Source organism: Cryptomeria japonica, chromosome 2, assembly GCF_030272615.1.
Source record: "Cryptomeria japonica chromosome 2, Sugi_1.0, whole genome shotgun sequence".
NCBI lineage: Eukaryota > Viridiplantae > Streptophyta > Pinopsida > Cupressales > Cupressaceae > Cryptomeria > Cryptomeria japonica.
Genome location: NC_081406.1, coordinates 658371367 through 658389910, shown reverse-complemented (window position 1 = coordinate 658389910; position 18544 = coordinate 658371367). Strand labels below are relative to the sequence as shown.

The 18544-nt window shown below is 39.2% G+C and overlaps 1 protein-coding gene across 2 annotated transcripts in view; it reads right to left on the bottom strand.

Moving 5' to 3' along the window:
* Positions 1–18544, bottom strand: part of LOC131034065 (uncharacterized) — an 87009-nt gene that overhangs the window by 51445 nt on the left and 17020 nt on the right. Inside the window, exon 2 of one of the 2 annotated variants that reach the window (XM_057965416.2) lies at positions 9011–9165. In XM_057965416.2, coding sequence (XP_057821399.2) covers positions 9011–9165 — 155 coding nt within the window. The remainder of the gene's footprint in view (positions 1–9010; positions 9166–18544) is intronic. The other variant, XM_057965417.2, reaches the window with a different exon arrangement.

Sequence of the window (18544 nt, the reverse complement as noted above, 5' to 3'; positions counted from 1 at the left end):
ACTCCTAATCAAATTAGAAAGTTGGAAATTAAGATTTTTGAAGATCAACGAACTGGAAAATCAAAATAGAAACTCAGAATTAAAATGGGAAAAGAGATATTTATAATTTTCAAACTGAGTCCCAAATTAGAAACTTTTGGAAGATTGTTGTTGTTTAGCTAGGTCGGATCCCTTCTAGGGCCAACCTAGTGCACAAAATGCCAAGTGGTCTGTCGGCCTTGGCATTTGGATATCTCAGTTGTATGAGAGTCTAATTTGGGGCAAGCCCTATTTGGGCGAACCACTTATGTGTAACTTGTGATTAAGTTAAATGTAACTTGCAACTAAGGGAGACTCATATGTAACTTGTAATATATAGGTCTGACCCTATCCTTGGTGCCAAAAGTATATGGCCGACTTGAGGTCTATTAGGAGGTATCGATTCATATATATGCAAGGTCACGATTGCATCAATAGATATGAATTCAATAACATGAAGGTCATGAAGTGTGCTCGGGGGTGACGATAAGAGCTTATCGTCTATGGTTGGGAAGGCAACAGATTTGATTTTTGTCTGTGGTTAACGAGCACTACCATAAAATCAACATGGTATCAGAGCGGGTTCCTTCTATAGAGCCTAACCGCTTGAAGGTAGATCTATGCTTTTGAGGGAGTTCAATCAAAGTAATTTGCAGACTGAGAAATCTAAGTGCAGGCAAAAGTCGATTACCGAACCTCTCAACTCAGTCGTGAGTATCGCATATGCTCTGCGGAGAGTAATGACCGTTGAGGTGCCAACGATCGCCATAGATCTGTCGTTAGTGCTCGATGACAAATTCAGTCCAATGCCTTGGCATTAAAATTCACCAAGCCTGGTATCGAAATGCTGACAATAAGTGGAGTCACTATGGACATCTCTGTCCGTTTTAACATTCTATATTTGAATTCTTCATTCGGGGAGGAGAACATGTTGTGGAGGATTCTCTCCGGCGATCGTAACATTTTACTAGCAAATGAAAGTGACAGAGTTCGCTCGCTTCATAGCGCTCGTGGCTAGAGACATCGACAAGGTGGCAGCAAGCATTCTGAGGATTCAACGAAGCGACGTGAGTCAATACGCTTGCTATCGACTGCTCAGTATAATGGAAGGTTGAGATCGAGCAGCAGCATAGTGGGGAGTTTTGTGATGATCACATTAAGTCGTACACAAATGTGAAATGTGTGCGTATGGGGACGAAAGCGAATGGAGGCACCTAACGATCAAGAATGGCGGAGAAGGCCTTCGTGCAATAACGCCTTGCAATAGCTCTCGCATCATCCTAGAAGCTTCAAGAGTCACATGAAGCATTCGTTTCGTTGAAGCCTCCATAGGCATCAGATGATATTGCAACTGAAGGTCCAGTTATGCGAGTTCTTACTTATGTCGCTCTTGAAGATCATTTGAAGTTTGTCCTAGGATGGGCACTACAGCTTAGCATTCTGGCACACCCTACTACAAGTGGATTTCTGTCACATTTATGTGGTTGGTCCATCACTTTGTTGTGGATGGTATTAATGGCAGTTCTTCAAATGATGCTTAAGCTATGCTCGGAGCAGATATTGTGGACATATGATGACTGATGGCAAGGGCCAAAGGCCACGCAGCCATCAAATCATCACTAGGTGCTTCGGTGTGATCAATCCAAGTGAATGGAAATTCCATTGCTGAGAAAAAATATAAAAGATAAGTACTCTTTATGTTTGAATAATGCTACATCATTGAATAGTGAATCATGTATTGACATTTCCCCTGACTATCATTATCTCTCTCTGAAATGCTTCCAGGATGAATCAGAGAGCATTCAAGGAAGATTGCTTGCATTTCTTCGCAGAGGAAGAATCAGCATTCAGAGGGAGTCTGATGTATCGTCAAAAGTAACCTTGGACGAAGAGATTAGAAGGTTGATATCTGCTTCAAAGGGAGATTGACATTTCAGCTTCAGAGGAAGCATGACATTTCAGCTTTAGAGGGAGCTTGACATTTTAGCTTCAGAGGGAGCTTGACATTTCAGTTTTAGTGGAAGCCTAACATTCCAACTTCAGAGGGTGTCACATCATCATGAAGATTTGGTTAATGCATTTTTCTCTATGATGGAGAAATTTGAGGTGAAATCCCTTGTTAATGAGTTCTTCTCTGTGAGGGAGAAGATCGAGGTGCAATCCCTTGTTACTGAGTTCTTCTCTGTGAGGGAGAAGTTTGAGGTGCAATCCCTTGTTGATGCATTCTTCTCTGGGAGAAGTTTGAGGTTAACTCTATGAGGGAGAAGTTCAAGTTGCAATCCCTTGTCGATGCATTCTTCTGTGGGAGAAGTCTAAGGTTAAAGCCCTCGTTCCACCCTCTGCGAGTAGGCATGGCAGAGATGCATTCTTCTGTGGGAGAAGTCTGAGGTTAAAGCCCTCATTCCACCCTCTGCGAGTAGGTATGGTGGATCCACCCTTTGCAAGTAGGCATGGTGAAGATGCATTCTTCTCTGGGAGAAGTCTGAGGTTAGAGCCCTCGTTCCACCCTCTGCGAGTAGGCATGGTGGAGCCACCCTCTGGGAATAGGCATGGTGGTAATGCACCCTTCTCTGGGAGAATGTTGAGGTGAAAGCCCTCGTCCACCATCTGCGAGTAGGCATGGTGAGCACACCCTCTGCGAGTAGGTATGGTGGGTATCATGGAAGAAATTGCATGATGTGCTATGATGTGCTTGTTCACCCTCTGGGAGTAGCTATGGTGAACGTATTATTCATGGGAGTAGCCATGGTGGTAGTCACTATGTGACTTGGATATTCAGAAGGAATCCTCCCTAGCTAAGAGGGAGTGTTGTTGTGTAGCTAGGTCGGATCCCTTCTAGGGCCGACCTAGTGCACAAAATGCCAAGTGGTCTATCGGCCTTGGCATTTGGATATCTCAGTTGTATGAGTCTAATTTGGGGTAGGCCCTATTTGGGCGAACCACTCATGTGTAACTTGTGATTAAGTTAAATGTAACTTGCAACTAAGCGAGACTCATATGTAGCTTGTAATATATAGGTCTGACCCTATCCTTGGTGCCAAAAGTATATGGCTGACTTGAGGTCTATTAGGAGGTATTGATTCATATTTATGCAAGGTCACGATTGCATCAATAGATATGAATTCAATAACATGAAGGTCATGTAGTGTGCTCGGGGGTGACGATAAGAGCTTATCGTCTATGGTTGGGAAGGCAATAGATCTGATGTTTGCCTGTGGTTAACAAGCACTACCATAAAATCAACAAAGATATTCTTTTATGACCCTAGTTCGAATTAATCAACTAAAAACAAATAAGAAACTTACACAAGTGAAGGATTTTCGAACTAAAGAAGATGACAACACTTTCCCAAAACACGAGTTAGATTTAGAAACATGAGTTGGAGGATTTTGCGTGTTTCTAATTGGGAATTCAACTTCATTTACAAATGCTTCATTTGTAACTTCATTTTTACACTAAGAAGTTCGAAGTTCTTGAGGAGTAAAGTGTTTGCAGATTGGAGTCCATCTAAAGAATTTTTGCTTGCAGTTTGGCAAGCTTTTTGACAAAGGATTCACAGATTTTTGAGTGAAGTCAGCTGGTATAAGGAAGAATTATTAATTCTTTGAGTTTTTGAAAAAATTTCCAGCCTTACTTCAATCTATTTGAAGGTGAAATTGAATTTATGATGCAGATTTGTGTATTTTCTGAGTATTTTCAGAGTGATAGAAAATGATTTTTAGTGGATCTATTTGAATTTCTAGTGAAGGAAAATCATTTTTTTTGACCAAGTATAAGAGACTTTTGGAGTTATAGCACGTAGTGTGGTATTGTGCTCACAACCATCCTTGAGATTGAAGAATTTATATACAAGAATCCATTATTTTGGCTAAGTATAAGAAAAAAAAAGAATGAAATCTTCAAACACTTAGCCATTCGCATCCCCTATTTTTTTCGATTTACGAATTAATTTCTAACTTAAAGTTTCATTGTCTGTTTGCAGATCCTAGGCAATATGAAATTTCAAGTGGATAAAGACGCTCCTCTAGAGTCAAGGATGACTTCGAAGTGGAAGAATGTTAGCGACACCAACCTCGGACACATCAATCTGAGGGAATTTAAGAAGCAAATGTTTGGTCTGGACTACCTTGTGCCTACCACAACCGCACGAAAGATGATGAAGAGTGGCATCGTGCATGCTGCTGGTTTTCTCCCCACCATGCAATGCACCGAATTAGTAGTTGAATGTGCTAGGCATTACAACCCCACTAGTAAGGACATTGTTGCACCTGATGGAAGAGTGCTGGCGAACATCAATGATGAGGTCATAAGAGAGGCCTTCAGGATCTCAAAGTATCATAACACGGTGTATGTGACAAAGGATGAAGTTGATAGCATGTATCAGGACCACTTGGAGGAATATGACGCCATCGTCAACCATTCCTGGCTGGACAAGCCAACAAAAGGCACCTCCAAACTTCAAAGGAAGAGCATAGTGAGAGCATACTTCAAGGAAGACATTGGAGACATGATAGTTTTGCTGAACAGGATAATGGAAAATCCTCAAGGTGCTCCATTCGAGCCCTGGATGTATTAATGAGTGGAGTAAAGATGATAGACTGGGCCCGGATGATAAGTGACAACCTGGACAGTCAGCTAAGGAACCTAGAAGCGAATAGGACCTTCTTAATGAGCTCATACCTGTTTTATTCCTTGGCCAGAACTTACAGATACAGAGGTCTCACTTGCAAAGGAGAAGAAGGGAACAAAGAGAACCATTTTCCAGTCTATGATTGCTATCCCCAGCTCCACATGGAAGAAAAGTTCCATTTTAAAAGAAGGAATGATACCTTCCTCATGCACATCACGCGGACGTTGCAAGGTGGACTTCATCAGTCAATTCAGGTATTGGTATATCCAATATCCAAAGTTCACTTACCTTAGAATTCAGGGGTTCTTTGGGTCTCCCTATAAGCTTCCAACTTACCCTACCAAACGAGTTGTGTTACTCGAGGTTGTGAGGCAATTGGAGGGGTATATGCCGATTCAAAGGGATAAACAGAAGAAGGCAGGAACTTCCTCTCTTACAATTGGTAATGGGCTAGAAACATGTCCATCGTCACAAGCTGCTGCGACTGCTAAGAAGGAGCTGGCCTGGTATCCCTTTTATCAGTACAAGGCAAGAAGGAATTTCGATCCATTCCACAGAATAAAGAGGGTCGAAGGAAAGACATTTGAACACAGGGCTGATCTAGAAGACTAACGCAGCCGATAGTTTCGAGATCAAGAAGAGATTTTGGTCGAGGATTTCTTTGAGCATGGTAAGAGCAACAGAGGTATTCAGAGTTGCTGACCAAGTAGAGGATAGCCTTGAGCTTCAGCAGTTGGGCTTTGAAAAGATGAAGAATGAACCACTAGTTTTGATAGATTGGGCAGAGGGAGAGAAATCAGATCTAGCAAACCTCATGAGGACGGTGGTTGAGTATTCTAGGTGGTGGACATCTGAAAGGACAAGGCAATTAAAATCCAAAGGTGTGGCCTTGACCTATGAATTAATGGGAGTGGATGACTCTTTGTCCTCCAATCCTTGTACCTCTGCAGGTAATGCTCGAAATCCAGAAAGTGTTGGGTCTCGGAAGAGGAAGGAGTTAGTTGGAAGCTCCGTAAAGGTCACAGGAAAGAAGATTGTAGGGGAAAGAAGGGAGTCCAGCGAAGGCCAGTCCATCCTGAGTGTCACTTCTATCGTGCCTAATCAGAATGCAGTTGAGGAGCAGGAGATGGACATATGCATGGTTAATGATGAAGTTGGAGTGCCTTCTCCTTCGATTGAGGAAGTAATGAAAGAAGTTGTCCAAAGTTCGAATAGAGACCAAATTGAAACACCTACATCTCCCATAGTCTTCTTGGATGGCATAGTTGCAAACCCAAGAGGTACAGATGAAGGATTTGACCAGATTACTACAAAGCAATCAACTATCCCTGATTGGCTAAGGGAAAGAATAAAGGCTAAGGTCCCCAAGGAGGCCTGTTATGAAGAAATCACAGCAGCATTTCTGGAGAAGGTAAATGAGCCAGCTATAGCTAAAACACCCAAGCCCGCCAAAAAGTTTTCTTTGATTCATAGAGACAGTGCAGGATTCAGGGCAGTCCAGATAGCGGTGCCTAAAGAAGGAAAAACTAGGGACAATGTCGGCGCAAATGATTACAAGATCACCACTATAAGCTAGGTAAGCCCACCCAAGACCAAGAGGTCCAGTATTTTGATGACTCTTGTAATGCCCTGAAGGCAAGTTTAGCTCAGGAGAGAGAGAAGAGAAAGAAGGTTGAAGAAGAAAACCAACAATGGAGAAAGTATGTTCTCCATCTTACCAGGCCACTTAACCATGAGATCCCGGTTACCCCTCCACAACCTCTTCAACAAGAATCGATGATGAATTATGAGGATATGAAAGGCATGTTCACACAGGCCAAGGAGTGGATTTCAGACCCTTCAGCATGTGCTGATATACTAGTAGAAAATTTAGTGTCAGCACATGAGTCGACCTCTTCATTGGTCAGCCTTATTCAGGATCTAGCTACCAATTGGGAGGACGTGGAGGAAATTCAAGATGAGATACTTCCGCATCTGAAGGTTATCCAAGGCTTGTCGAAGAGAAGTCTAGTGGATGCAGGTGTCATACAGGCCGAAGATAGGTATGACTTCAACACCTGGTATTATGCCTTGATCACCCGGATTGAAGTTTTGAAGAAATCCCAAACTAAGTGCTTCGAGACAGAGGAGAGTGTCAGGGAGATCTTGAGCAAGGTGTTTCATGTAGCTTCTGAGATCTGGAAGAAAGAGAGTATAAGGGAGAAGCATTTGCAGGTAGAGAATCTGAGAGCCAGGATTCAGTCAAGCTTCTTCAAGGACTCAGGGATGATTGACTGGGATGATTCACCCACCCCCACCCCCCCCCCCCCTCGCAAAAAAAAAAATTTAGACCAGAGAATATTGGAGTCTTTTTTTTAATTAAACAGTTATTTCTAATATGACCATCATTTTCGCAAAGCAAAAAAAAATTTAAACCCCCCAAACCCTTTATCTTGCAATTGACCACATAATCGTTAAGGGGAAAGAAATCCTTTTGAGAAAGCAAACAACAGGCTTCAAGAACATCAAAACCCTTGCATCCATATGTGAAAAAAAGACCTTGTTTCCTCCATTTTGATAACACCCAAGGATTTCAAAACATGAGGCAGAAGAAAGCAAATATGTGGGGGTACATCACAAGCCTTAACTCATCTTGGTGAGGATTGAAGAGTGGCATCTCCAAGTATAAGAACTAGATCCTAGGCACTAAACATGGAACATCCCACTTTCCAGAAATTTCTTGAAACCACCCATTTTTGCATATTATTGTTTTTTATGCAAAAGAAAAATAAACCCTTTTTAAGCATCCTGCAAAATGAAAAATGAAACATAAATACCTATTTTTTTCCCTACACTACTACTATCCAATCATCAAAAAACTTTACTAGAGGAAACTCAAATTGCTTACCTATTCTTTCCTTTCATGTTTGTGGGGTTCATACATTGTCGCCAAAGATGACAAATTCTGCTCCAGCCACAACCCCAAACCCACAATCATTCACTAATGCTTGTTTGAAGGGTTTAGTGTCACCTCCTACTCAGACTAAATTCTTCTCCAGCCACAACATCAACCCTAAAATCATTCACCAATACTTGTTTGATGGATTTTGTTTGACCTCCTCCTCTCAGTGGCTTATCTTTCCTGCCTTCATCAAAATCTTCCATCTTAACATACTGAAACCACAAGCGAGGTTATAGAGATATCATAACTCCACACCACTGCCACTAACCACCTCAACACTTTATGCGAGACGTACTAACCCAGGACCCAAGAGGGAAAAACACTAAATAGAAAGAGGACAACACAAAAAGAAATAAAACATCAACTAAAAACAGAACAAAGCCTTCTCACAACCAATACAAAATCCAAAAACTAGACATAAATCACACCAATCATACAAATGGAACAAAGACCCAAGAAGAAAGAGCAAGGAGGAGAGCAATGGAGGATGACTCTCGTCTTCCAAACTAAAGCTCCTCACCCACTCACTAAATTTACTACTGTGATAGTTCCTATGTATACTAATTATAGACCTGATAGGGCTATATTGGGATACATGTTTAACTGTCCATTATGTTATAATTAGGAGGTTTATATATAGGAGGTAGTAAGTAGTTGTGGAGGACATAATTTTATAAAAGAAAATCTTGTCAGAGACTTCTGGAGGATGACCCCTCAAAGTGGCTTAATCTATTTCAAATAGTTTGCTCTATTTTTCACTAGCAATCCTGCAGACGTAATAGACAGCATTCATGTTGGCAGTGAAAAGTAGACATGAAACACAGGATGTGTATAAGGATATCTACGCAAAAATGAAATGCATACTAAGAATCTTACAAGGGAAATGCATTAGATGAGCATCAACTTAATGAATTGTGGAAAGCACATAATGCCCTCACGTAGATGGTAAAGGAATCAGAAGTGCAGTTAAATGAGGAACAAAAACAATTGCAGGATCTGAAGATGTTGCATGGTGTTTCTTCTAGCAAGGACAGGCCTTAAAGATGGAGATCACCATTTCCCTTCCAACAACTTGTGAAAACTCCAATCAAGCTTAAAAGAGACCTGAACAATAGAATGGAGATACCCCCACAGAATGACACTTCTTCAGTTTGCATGTAAGATGCAGCCAATGTTAGCAATTGTGGTAATAGATACCCCCTGCCCTTTTGATTTAAAAATGAATGTTCTCTAGTTTTTAGGAATTAAAAACTTAAATATACTAAGTATTTAAGATTCAGTCTTACAGCCTCCAACCTGGTTGGGTTTTATGTTTATGCACTTCATTAATTGAATCTAATATTTTAATAACAAAATAAGACATATATTTTTTTGGTAACAGTATATCATTTTAACAAGGAATATTAAATCGAAGAAATTACCTTAAGCCAAGCTGGGGGCACTGAGCCACGAAGAGCTGCTATTCTCAGAGGTACAGTCAAAGCATATGGTTTAGACCTCCATTGTTCATATGCCTTCTTTATCTCCTCATCCTCAGATAACTTTAACTGTTCAGCCATTTCTCCAATCTGATTTCCTTCCCAATGAGCCAAACCACAATCAGCACAACAATAACATCTATCCAATATTCACTTGCCATATCCAAAACAAAGAACTAAAAATGTCCTGCATATAGAAGAATTTTAATGTCCCTTTTTATCTTGCATATCATTTCCAATCGAATATGCATGTAGTTCCATTCAAATTTCAGTCTTCAATATTGCTTTTTCAAACCAAAACACTCTAGAGGTGAATTTCAGGCCCCAAATCATACCCAAAATTTGCCAAACCAATTCCTTCAGTAAAACAAGACAACCCTACTGTCATGATTAGCATTCATTATTCAACTATGTCATTCTAGCAAAGTAAGCATGATGCAAATGTTATAGAATTTTGGCATGAAGCTGGTACTTAGATTAATTGTGAGATATTGATTTTCTAGATAAAATTATGTACAAAAATACAATTCCCCTCCACCCGGCTGGCTTTATAGTGGCCTTCCCCATTGCAGTCACCAAATAAATATATAAAATGCAATTAGCCATTACAATTAGAAAAAAAATACTTGTAACAACTATTTAATATAATCAGGATCAATTTATTAACTAGGTAACAGTATTTTTAATTTTCTTCATAATTGGCCCCCAAGGAAGACTAAGTCAAGAACATCCTCTCTATAACAGTTTCACTCACATTTTCTGATATCCACCGTTTCCCATAGTTAAATGATTAGATCATGATCATTAACCACAATGACTTTAGTGTCTTCAATTCTGATGTTGACTTTGGTTGCATAATTATGCTCCACCAAATCCATTCCATACTCCACCTCATAATGTATGTCTTTACAGTGTTCTCTGGACCTTGTGTTAATCGATATTCCCATCTCCCCATTATACAGAACACCACACTAGTTGTATGGGAAGCGTGTCCACACTGAGAGCCACTTGCAACATGCAAGCTCTCACCACTGGATTGGAAAGCTAGTATTCTAAAAAAACCTTACCATACGAATTTTAGATTATCATACAAAGAACGTTTGGAGCAAGAATCAAAATATTTGAGGGAATATTTGGCAGAGCATTATTGTGCAACCAAACACAACAGCAAAATTGGGGACACAAACATAATTGTGGTTGATGATCATTATCTAAATAGACAACTAAGTGAAGCAACAGAGATCATCAAATGTAAGCAATGGAGACAATGGTATCAGATCAAGTCTTTCTTTGAGGCCCATTATAAACAAAACGAAAATACTTCTATTACCTTGATAAGTTGATCCTTTATTGTAAATTAGTTATTATAACACCATATTTTTGTAGTTAAAATGGCTGATTGCAGTCTATATATTTCTTTGCTGAGCCACCTCATGCCATCATTTACCTAATTAGAATTATCTATAAAAGAAGCTTTAGTTCATTTCCTATCATATCAATCCATCTTGATGATAAGCCACTTGAGTGATTTGAAACCAAATGAAACCAAAGTTCTGGGACTCACCAGAACTCGCCAAGACTCAGTGAGTACCAAGTCGAGTGACCTTGGGCAAGTCCCAAGGATCTAGACTCGGGCTTGTCCAAGTCTTGGGCGAAATCTGGTGAGTTCTGGCAAGTCCCAAGACTCGGGAACTCGGCCCAAACCCGGCGAGTCCCAATGCCCGGACTCGACCAATGGGCAGCAGGGAAAATGGTAATAAAAAAACACAAAATAAAGTGTTTTAAGTTGCTTTTTTTTTACTTATATTGCCTCCCCAACCCTAAAAGTGAGCTCATTTCATTGTATTGACAAAATAGGAGGAGAAGAGTGAGTTGTGAGGAAAAACAAGAGTGCATTGTAGGGCAACCAATAAGGAGGAAGACCAAAAATTTGTCAACAAATCGCATTGGAGCAGCGTAATACTCACATTTGGTGCATCAAGAGCTCCATACAAAGGTTTGGAAAGAGGTTTGCATTTCATTTGAAGTTTGTTATAAGAGGTAAGATATAATTTTTTTGGTTTTTTTGAGTTTTGTAACTAAACATTACATTTCTATTCATTTCCTTTCAGAGAAAGAGAAAACCCTACCTTATTTTTTGGAAGAAAACGTACAATTTTTTTTGAATTAATTTATAAATGACAATGCATAAATGTTTTTTTTTTGTAATTATGTCTTATTGCAGCATCCTTGAGCTTTTGAAAATCATATTATTTACAATGTCTAGTCCTAGAACAATCCCACATAAAAAGGATTCAGCTTGGAAACATACTGAAAGTTTTTCCAAACAAAAAAACGGAGAGGCCAAATATAAATATTGCAAAATAATTTTTCATAGAGGCATAAAAGATTGAAATGCCATCTTGCCCACATATGCGGCCATGATGTTGAACCATGCAAGGAAGCACCTATTGAGGCTACTCGTGAGTGCCAAGTGCAACTAGAAACATTTGAAGCACAAAAAGAATGAAGAAGAGGCAAAGGGAGGAGTTGGCAAGCATTGGTTGTGTTGGAGAGGCTTCTTCCATGCTTCCATATTGTCCTAGTGCTAGTGCTACTACTTCTGCTAGTGCTTCTACCAATGGTAGTGGGAGTATTAGCATTGGTCCTAGAGTTTGCAAATCAAGATTGATTCATATTTTGAGCCACGCACTACTCTTGGTGTCCAACTGTTGCTTGAGAGCATGGGTTGGAACAAGGAGGTACATGGTACAACTAGACGTGCAATTGGCCAATTTTGGTACTATTGCACCAATCCATTCTTTGCAACCAAGTAATTCTTTTTTATTTGATCGTTTTAAAATTTATAGTTTGTTTTGTCTAATGAATTTTTATTGAACATACTTATCTTATTTAATTTTTTTATGACAAGTCTCCTTATTGGCTAAACATGGTTGATGCCATAACTATTTGTGGGGTGAGGTTAAAAGCCCCTTCTGAGTCTAACTTAAGTAGCCCAATTTTGACAAAAACGGTGGCTGATATAAAAGCCACATTAGAGGACCAGCGTGAGATATGGAATACGAAGGGTTGCACCATCATGACCAACGGTTGGACCAATAGGAGAAATAGAACACTCCTAAATTTTCTTGTTTCTTCCTAAGTGATTGATCACTCTACTTCCCTCAATGCATTGAATAATTTGAATTTGATTTAGTGATTAATATTTTTAGTTTATGATTTATTGATGATCATTGATTTTGCTTTATTTTCAAATTTCAAGTGGCACCATGTTCCTCAAGTCCATTGATGCTTCCACACATTCAAAAAATGCCATATTCCTATGTGAGGCTATAAAGGAAGTCATACTTGAGGTGGGTGAGGAGAATGTAGTTCAAGTGGTGACCAATAATGCAGCAAATTATGTTGTTGCAGGTAGACTGTTGATGGAGAGACACCCAACTGTATTTTGGTCTCCATATGCTGCCCATTGCCTTGACCTCATATTGGAGGATATATGCAAGCTTCCATGGATTAGGACATGTGTAGATAAGGGAAAAAATATTTGCAAATTTATTACAATCATGCATGAGTCCTTAGCCTAATGAGGCAATACATAGGGCAAAAAGAGTTGGCTTGTCCTGGAATCACTAGATTTGCCACCAATTTCATCACATTACAATCCTTGATTTGGTCAAAGGTAGGTTTGAGGCATTTGTTAGTTGGTGAGGAGTGGACTTCCTCATCCTATGCTATGACCACTGCAAGGATTGATGTTACAAATTGCATATTTGATGAGCTAGACTTTTGAGCCCCTTGTGCAAAGATTGTGAAGGTAAAATTTTTATAAATTCTACATTATGTTTCAATTTTTATTCGTATTTTTCTTTAATTTGCTTATTTTCATTCAATCTTAAGTTAACGGTTAATGTTTCACGATATTTGCAATTCATTGAGCCCTTGGTAGGTCTCCTACGAGTTGTTGATGGGGAGAAGCCCGCAATGGGCTACATATATGAGGGCATGGACAGGGCCAAGGAGGTCATTAGATCCATCTATGCAGCAGATAAGAGTAAGTATCGTCCCATTTGGGAGATCATTGATAGGAGATGGCACTTGCAGCTTCACAAGCCCCTCCATGCAACCCAACCGCTTATTACCTCAATCTGGCATTCCATTTCCATCCAAATTTCAAGGCGGATGAGGAGGTTCTTAATGGGCTCTACTAAGTGATAGAGTAGATGTCACCTAGTGATAACAGCACTATAATCCACAAGACACAAGCCTTTTCTAATGTCAGACAAAATTGCAACTAGGTAAAAATATATTTTAAGGGCATAATTTAATTTTATAACTTAAAGTCTTAAAGTTGGAAATGAGACTGATTTTTTTTTCTTTTTCTCACCTCAGATTAATGGTGGTGAATGTTTGGTCCTAAAACACCAAATCTTCAAAGGATAGTGTTGACGTGTCTAAAGTCGTTGAACTTGCGACTTCATCCGGCCAACACAAAATAGAATAAACTCGCTGAGTATCCTATCCTCTCTTGAGATAAGGAAATCCCTAATGCTGTTTTTTGTTTGATCAAAGGGTACGACCTCAAGGTTTTGATTGTCAGGTCTTGACTGCGGGATTACTCAATGATCGATGTGATTTGCTCGGAGCACAAGGGGACTTATGATTTGCAACAAGCTGGTCTGCTGTGATTCTCGAATTACGTAATAAAGAGCAAAAGGAAAGGGTTAGGAGATCTAAAACTAACAACACGGGTATGCAGGTAGACAGATTCAACATAACCAATTCCTACTTGGCTAGAATAGCTCACAACCTTGCAGGAATGGTGCAATCTTCAAAGGGACTTGGAAGATTTTCAGACTGGAGACGTACGGCTAAGCACCCAATTCCGGCACAACTCAGACGGACACCTGCAATTGAACTAAGCACAATTAAAGGCTCAGGTTAACCATACAAAAGGATACACAATCAATATATCCTCAATGGTATGAGCCTGAATCTATCAAATACCTGCACACCCAAAATAGAAAGATCTATCTAAAATGCTGAAAGAAACAATGCAAACAGGATGAAAACAAGACAATAAACACCAAATCAATGTTTATATATTGATTTCAGCTGCCTATTACAACAATTTTTGCAGCATCTCTATGCTACTGCTTAAAATCTAACCTATTCTAACTCTAAAATCTAACTCTCTCACCAGAGTCTAACTATCCAACAAAAATCTCTAACTATCTAACCCTTTACAAAAGAAAGGCCTCTTCCTTTTATAGATTTTACAATACGAACCAAAGGCTAGGATTAACTTCATCCAAGGGTCCTAATCTGCCTTCCAGAAACTAGCAGCCCTAACCCATGCCCATTAAATTCTCACTCATCCATTCAACCACAATTTCAACTACCTGCCACTATTTGGCTTCAATTTGAGTCCATCCGGTAGTTGGACATAACTGCCCACAACTGACTTGTTTCCCCTTTCTTTCAAAATATCTGAGTGGGTCCTACAAGCAATTTTACAATAAAACAATTTTAGCCTTTTAGAAATTGAATTCCTAGAATTAAATCCAGCTGTGTGCTTTTTCTCGAGAAGGCATAAACTTGCAGCATTCAGAGTGTTCTTTGGTCTTTGGTCCCGGTGGTGGACTTCATCTTTGTTCAACGGCACAATTCCCAACGTTTGGTTTCTCTCGCACTCCAGCAGTGCGTTCCCACATCTTTTTTCTTTTCCAATCTTCAACGCCTGGCCTTGATTGCGATCCTTCTTCGATTTGCGTTTCAGGTCTTTCTCCTAATTCTCTAATGACGTCCTGCGACCTGCGAACGATCAATTTCATTTCAATAAATCAATTTGAAAAATTAATTAATTTAATTTAACAAATATTAAAATTTAACGCCTAGAGGGTCATTTGAAAATTTCCCAAGTTTTAACACTTTTACTCCTTCCGCGAATTTAGTTGTTCCTGGCAATTTTGGGTAAGAGGGGCGTTCGAAAAGTTTTTAAAAACTTTGACATTTTCACTTAAAGGTCCAAATTCGGCCCTTTGGGCACTTTTGCCAACTTTCCCTTTTTAACATTTTGGCTAAAAGGTCCGAATTTGGGCATTTGGGGCATTTTTGCCAACTTTTCACTTTTCAAATTTTCACTTAAAGGTCCAAATTCGGCCCTTTGGGCACTTTTGCCAACTTTCACTTTTTAACATTTTGGCTAAAAGGTCCGAATTTGGCCATTTGGGGCATTTTTGCCAACTTTTCACTAAGAAGTGCGAGTTTTGGCACTTGGGCGAGTTTGTCAACCTTGGCACTTTGCATTCTTTATCTCCTTTGTATCCCTTGGCGAAAATCGGCATTTCAACGTCATTGCAAGCTTTAACTCTTTCTTCACATTTAGGCGATTTTGCAAGAATTGGGGAGTTTTAAGTTTGCAATATGGCCCTAGAGGCCGAATTTGGTTTTAGCGGCACTTGACCCTTCATATCCCCTTCCTCTTCCGCAAAGACAGAAAGGCACAAACTGGGGGGTCCCTATCCAAGACGGGGATGGGTGTGCGATTCGCACAACAGATAGCATTTCACATTTTGAGCCAACCATGCAGTGCTTCCAGTTGTGAGCACAATTGGAGTATGTTTGAGCACATACACTCCAAGAGGCGCAATAGACTGCCTATGGAGAGATTGAATGATCTAGACTTTGTTCATTACAACCTCTGTCTTAGACGAAGACAAATTTTGGACCATGACTCCACCTCAATCACACTAGAGGAGGTCGATCCAAACTCTGAGTGGATCACATAACTTTAGTGACGAGGACCTTGATTGGGTCAATTAAACAGATAGAGAGGTTGAGGCTCTAGCCATGGCAAAGGAGGAGGATAGAGCACGAGTAGACATAGACAAAGCGAATGTTGGTGAGGGTGGCATGGAGTAACAGGCAATGACTATGGTTGTTGAATCATCAAGGAGCTACCTTAGATGCCTTCGTAGGAGGGATGCAAGCTCCTCTGAACCATAGACTTGTAGTTATTGTTTTAATATTTGTTTAGGACATTTGATGTCATGGATTCCATATTCCATGAGTTTTGTATACATTTGACAATATTTATATATCTAAGTTTGCTATTTCCTTTAGCTACAATTTGCTTTTATACTTATGTGATCGATCCATACTTGTGTATGTGATCAAATTAGCTTCTATTTGATGATGTTATTGTGCATTTAAGATTTATTTAATAAAGGGTGCATGAAACAAGTTTTAAGTCTAAAAATCTCTAAATTCCATGGTTTTTTCACTTTGCTGAATCCAACTGAGTCTGCGCTGAGTTTTTTTGCCAAGTCCCAAGTCGGGTCACCCTTGTCGGGCCCATGCCAAGTCCGAGTCCTGTTTCTATGGTTTTCAATATTATTCTGTGTGAAAGATTATTATTATCAATTATTTATTATTAAATTTTGATGTTATTGTTTCCTGGATATAACATTATAATAAATTTAATTTGATGCTAAGATGTTTACTAACATACTTCATATGAGGTGTTGTCTGATGTTTTTCCAGAAACTATATGATAATAAGTAAGGTGCAACAATTAGTAAGAAATCGACATACCAAGGAATAGACAGTCCTACCTTGGAGATCATCAGCTTATTATTTATGAGTGCCGTACCATTTGAATGGTAAACTCACCATTTGGGAGAAGCCTGCCATACCCTTTGACAGTCCTACAAATTAATGCTGATTATTTCTTTATCATAATATAGTCGTTTCATTATTAAGACTGCCATACCACTGATTCGAGGCTGATTTCAGTTAATAAATTTGTTGATCTGCAATTTATGTGGATTTCATTAATTCTGAAATATCATTAACATTATTTGGAGTTGCCATAAAAAAGGGCATGTCTGGTAGGTGCGACTAAGAACTGCAGAGAGTATTTCAGCATATAGCAAGGCTACTTATTTTAATATTATTTGGTACCAGATGAAGATAATGCTAAAGTGTATTCTGCAGTACATTTATTTTCAATTAATTCATATCTGATTATTTATGGTATTAATTATGCTGTCCAGCATATTTTGATTGCTAATAATTATCAATTAGTTGCTGCTCGTTTTATTAATAGTGATTTGAATTAAATTCTAAGCTAGGATTTTTTAATTTCATTTTCAGTTTACAAAACCAGAGAATACCAATTTGCATGTTGTTGTCTTAAACTAAATTCCGAAAAAAAAAATCTATTTCTGATTATTATTAGTGTAGGGTTTTAATTCCATAGTTTAAGATTAATTTTCAAGTTTCTTATCAATCAGTAAATACAAAAAAGTTACAAATTTCCAAAAAAACCTAAAAAGAGACATTACATGGAAAAACTATGTTTTATAAAGATGAAAAGAAGAGTTATGTAAAGTCCAAATCTTATATTCACCACCTTGCATTAGTATGTACTATGTGCCCATCTATCCCACTTTCACCTAGCATCAGTATCCATCTATCCTACTTTCACCTAGCATCAATATCCATCTATCCTACTCAGTATTCCATGGGGATGCATCCCCCCCCTGAAAAAACTCGAATCCCCTATAGGGGAACGTTTCCAATACTTAGGGACTAGGGGGAAACATCCCCCCACAGCACCACCACTAACACCACCTTTGTCAAGGATGCTGCCAGGTTGCTTGCTATATGCTACATGCCATTACATACTTATTGCAACCTTTAACTTCGTGAAAACTAGTAGCCCTTTCATGGGGCACTCACAGAGATGTCATATTGCAAATTTTGCCTTGAAGATTTTAATTCACCTCTATTTTTACCTTAGCACCACCCCACCACCACCGCTCTGCCATTGTCCCCTCACTGTCCCCAAATTTAGGCCCTTAGTCCCCCAGTCCCTGAAACCCGTCCCCCCGTCAAGAAACTCCGTGGAACTATGATCCTACTCCTCCACCTATCATTAACATGCACCCATTTGTCATATTCCCCATGACAAGAGGTGTACAAACACATGTGCAAAACAAAGGAGTTGTACTCCAATATTCCATGCAAGGAATATAGTGACACCCATAGATGGAATACTCGCAAAGTACTCAACGAGTATTTACGCCATTAACTCGCACAAAAAACTTGCTGGCGAGTTTTTCCCGAGTTTCTCACGAAAACGCGGCGAATCTCTGGCAAAAACTTGGCTACATAAAAAAAAGAGGCCCAAACACATCGAAAAATTATCTAAATTTGTTTTTTCAAGGCAATCTCATTCTCTTCATTAGAATATTTCATGTATATATTGGCAAGATGTTTGAGAGTGGTTTCAAATCTCTAGGAGTTATAATGCAAATTCTAGTTTTTAAAAAATCTTTTAAATTTTCAAACTTATTCAAATTTCAGTAATCAGTAGGCTCCTATCAGCATTTTCTGGCTCTCTCTATCTCACTCACTTTTGTAATGTCCCCTTTTGGAATCTCCCTTATCCAAGCCCTAGAATAACAATTTCAG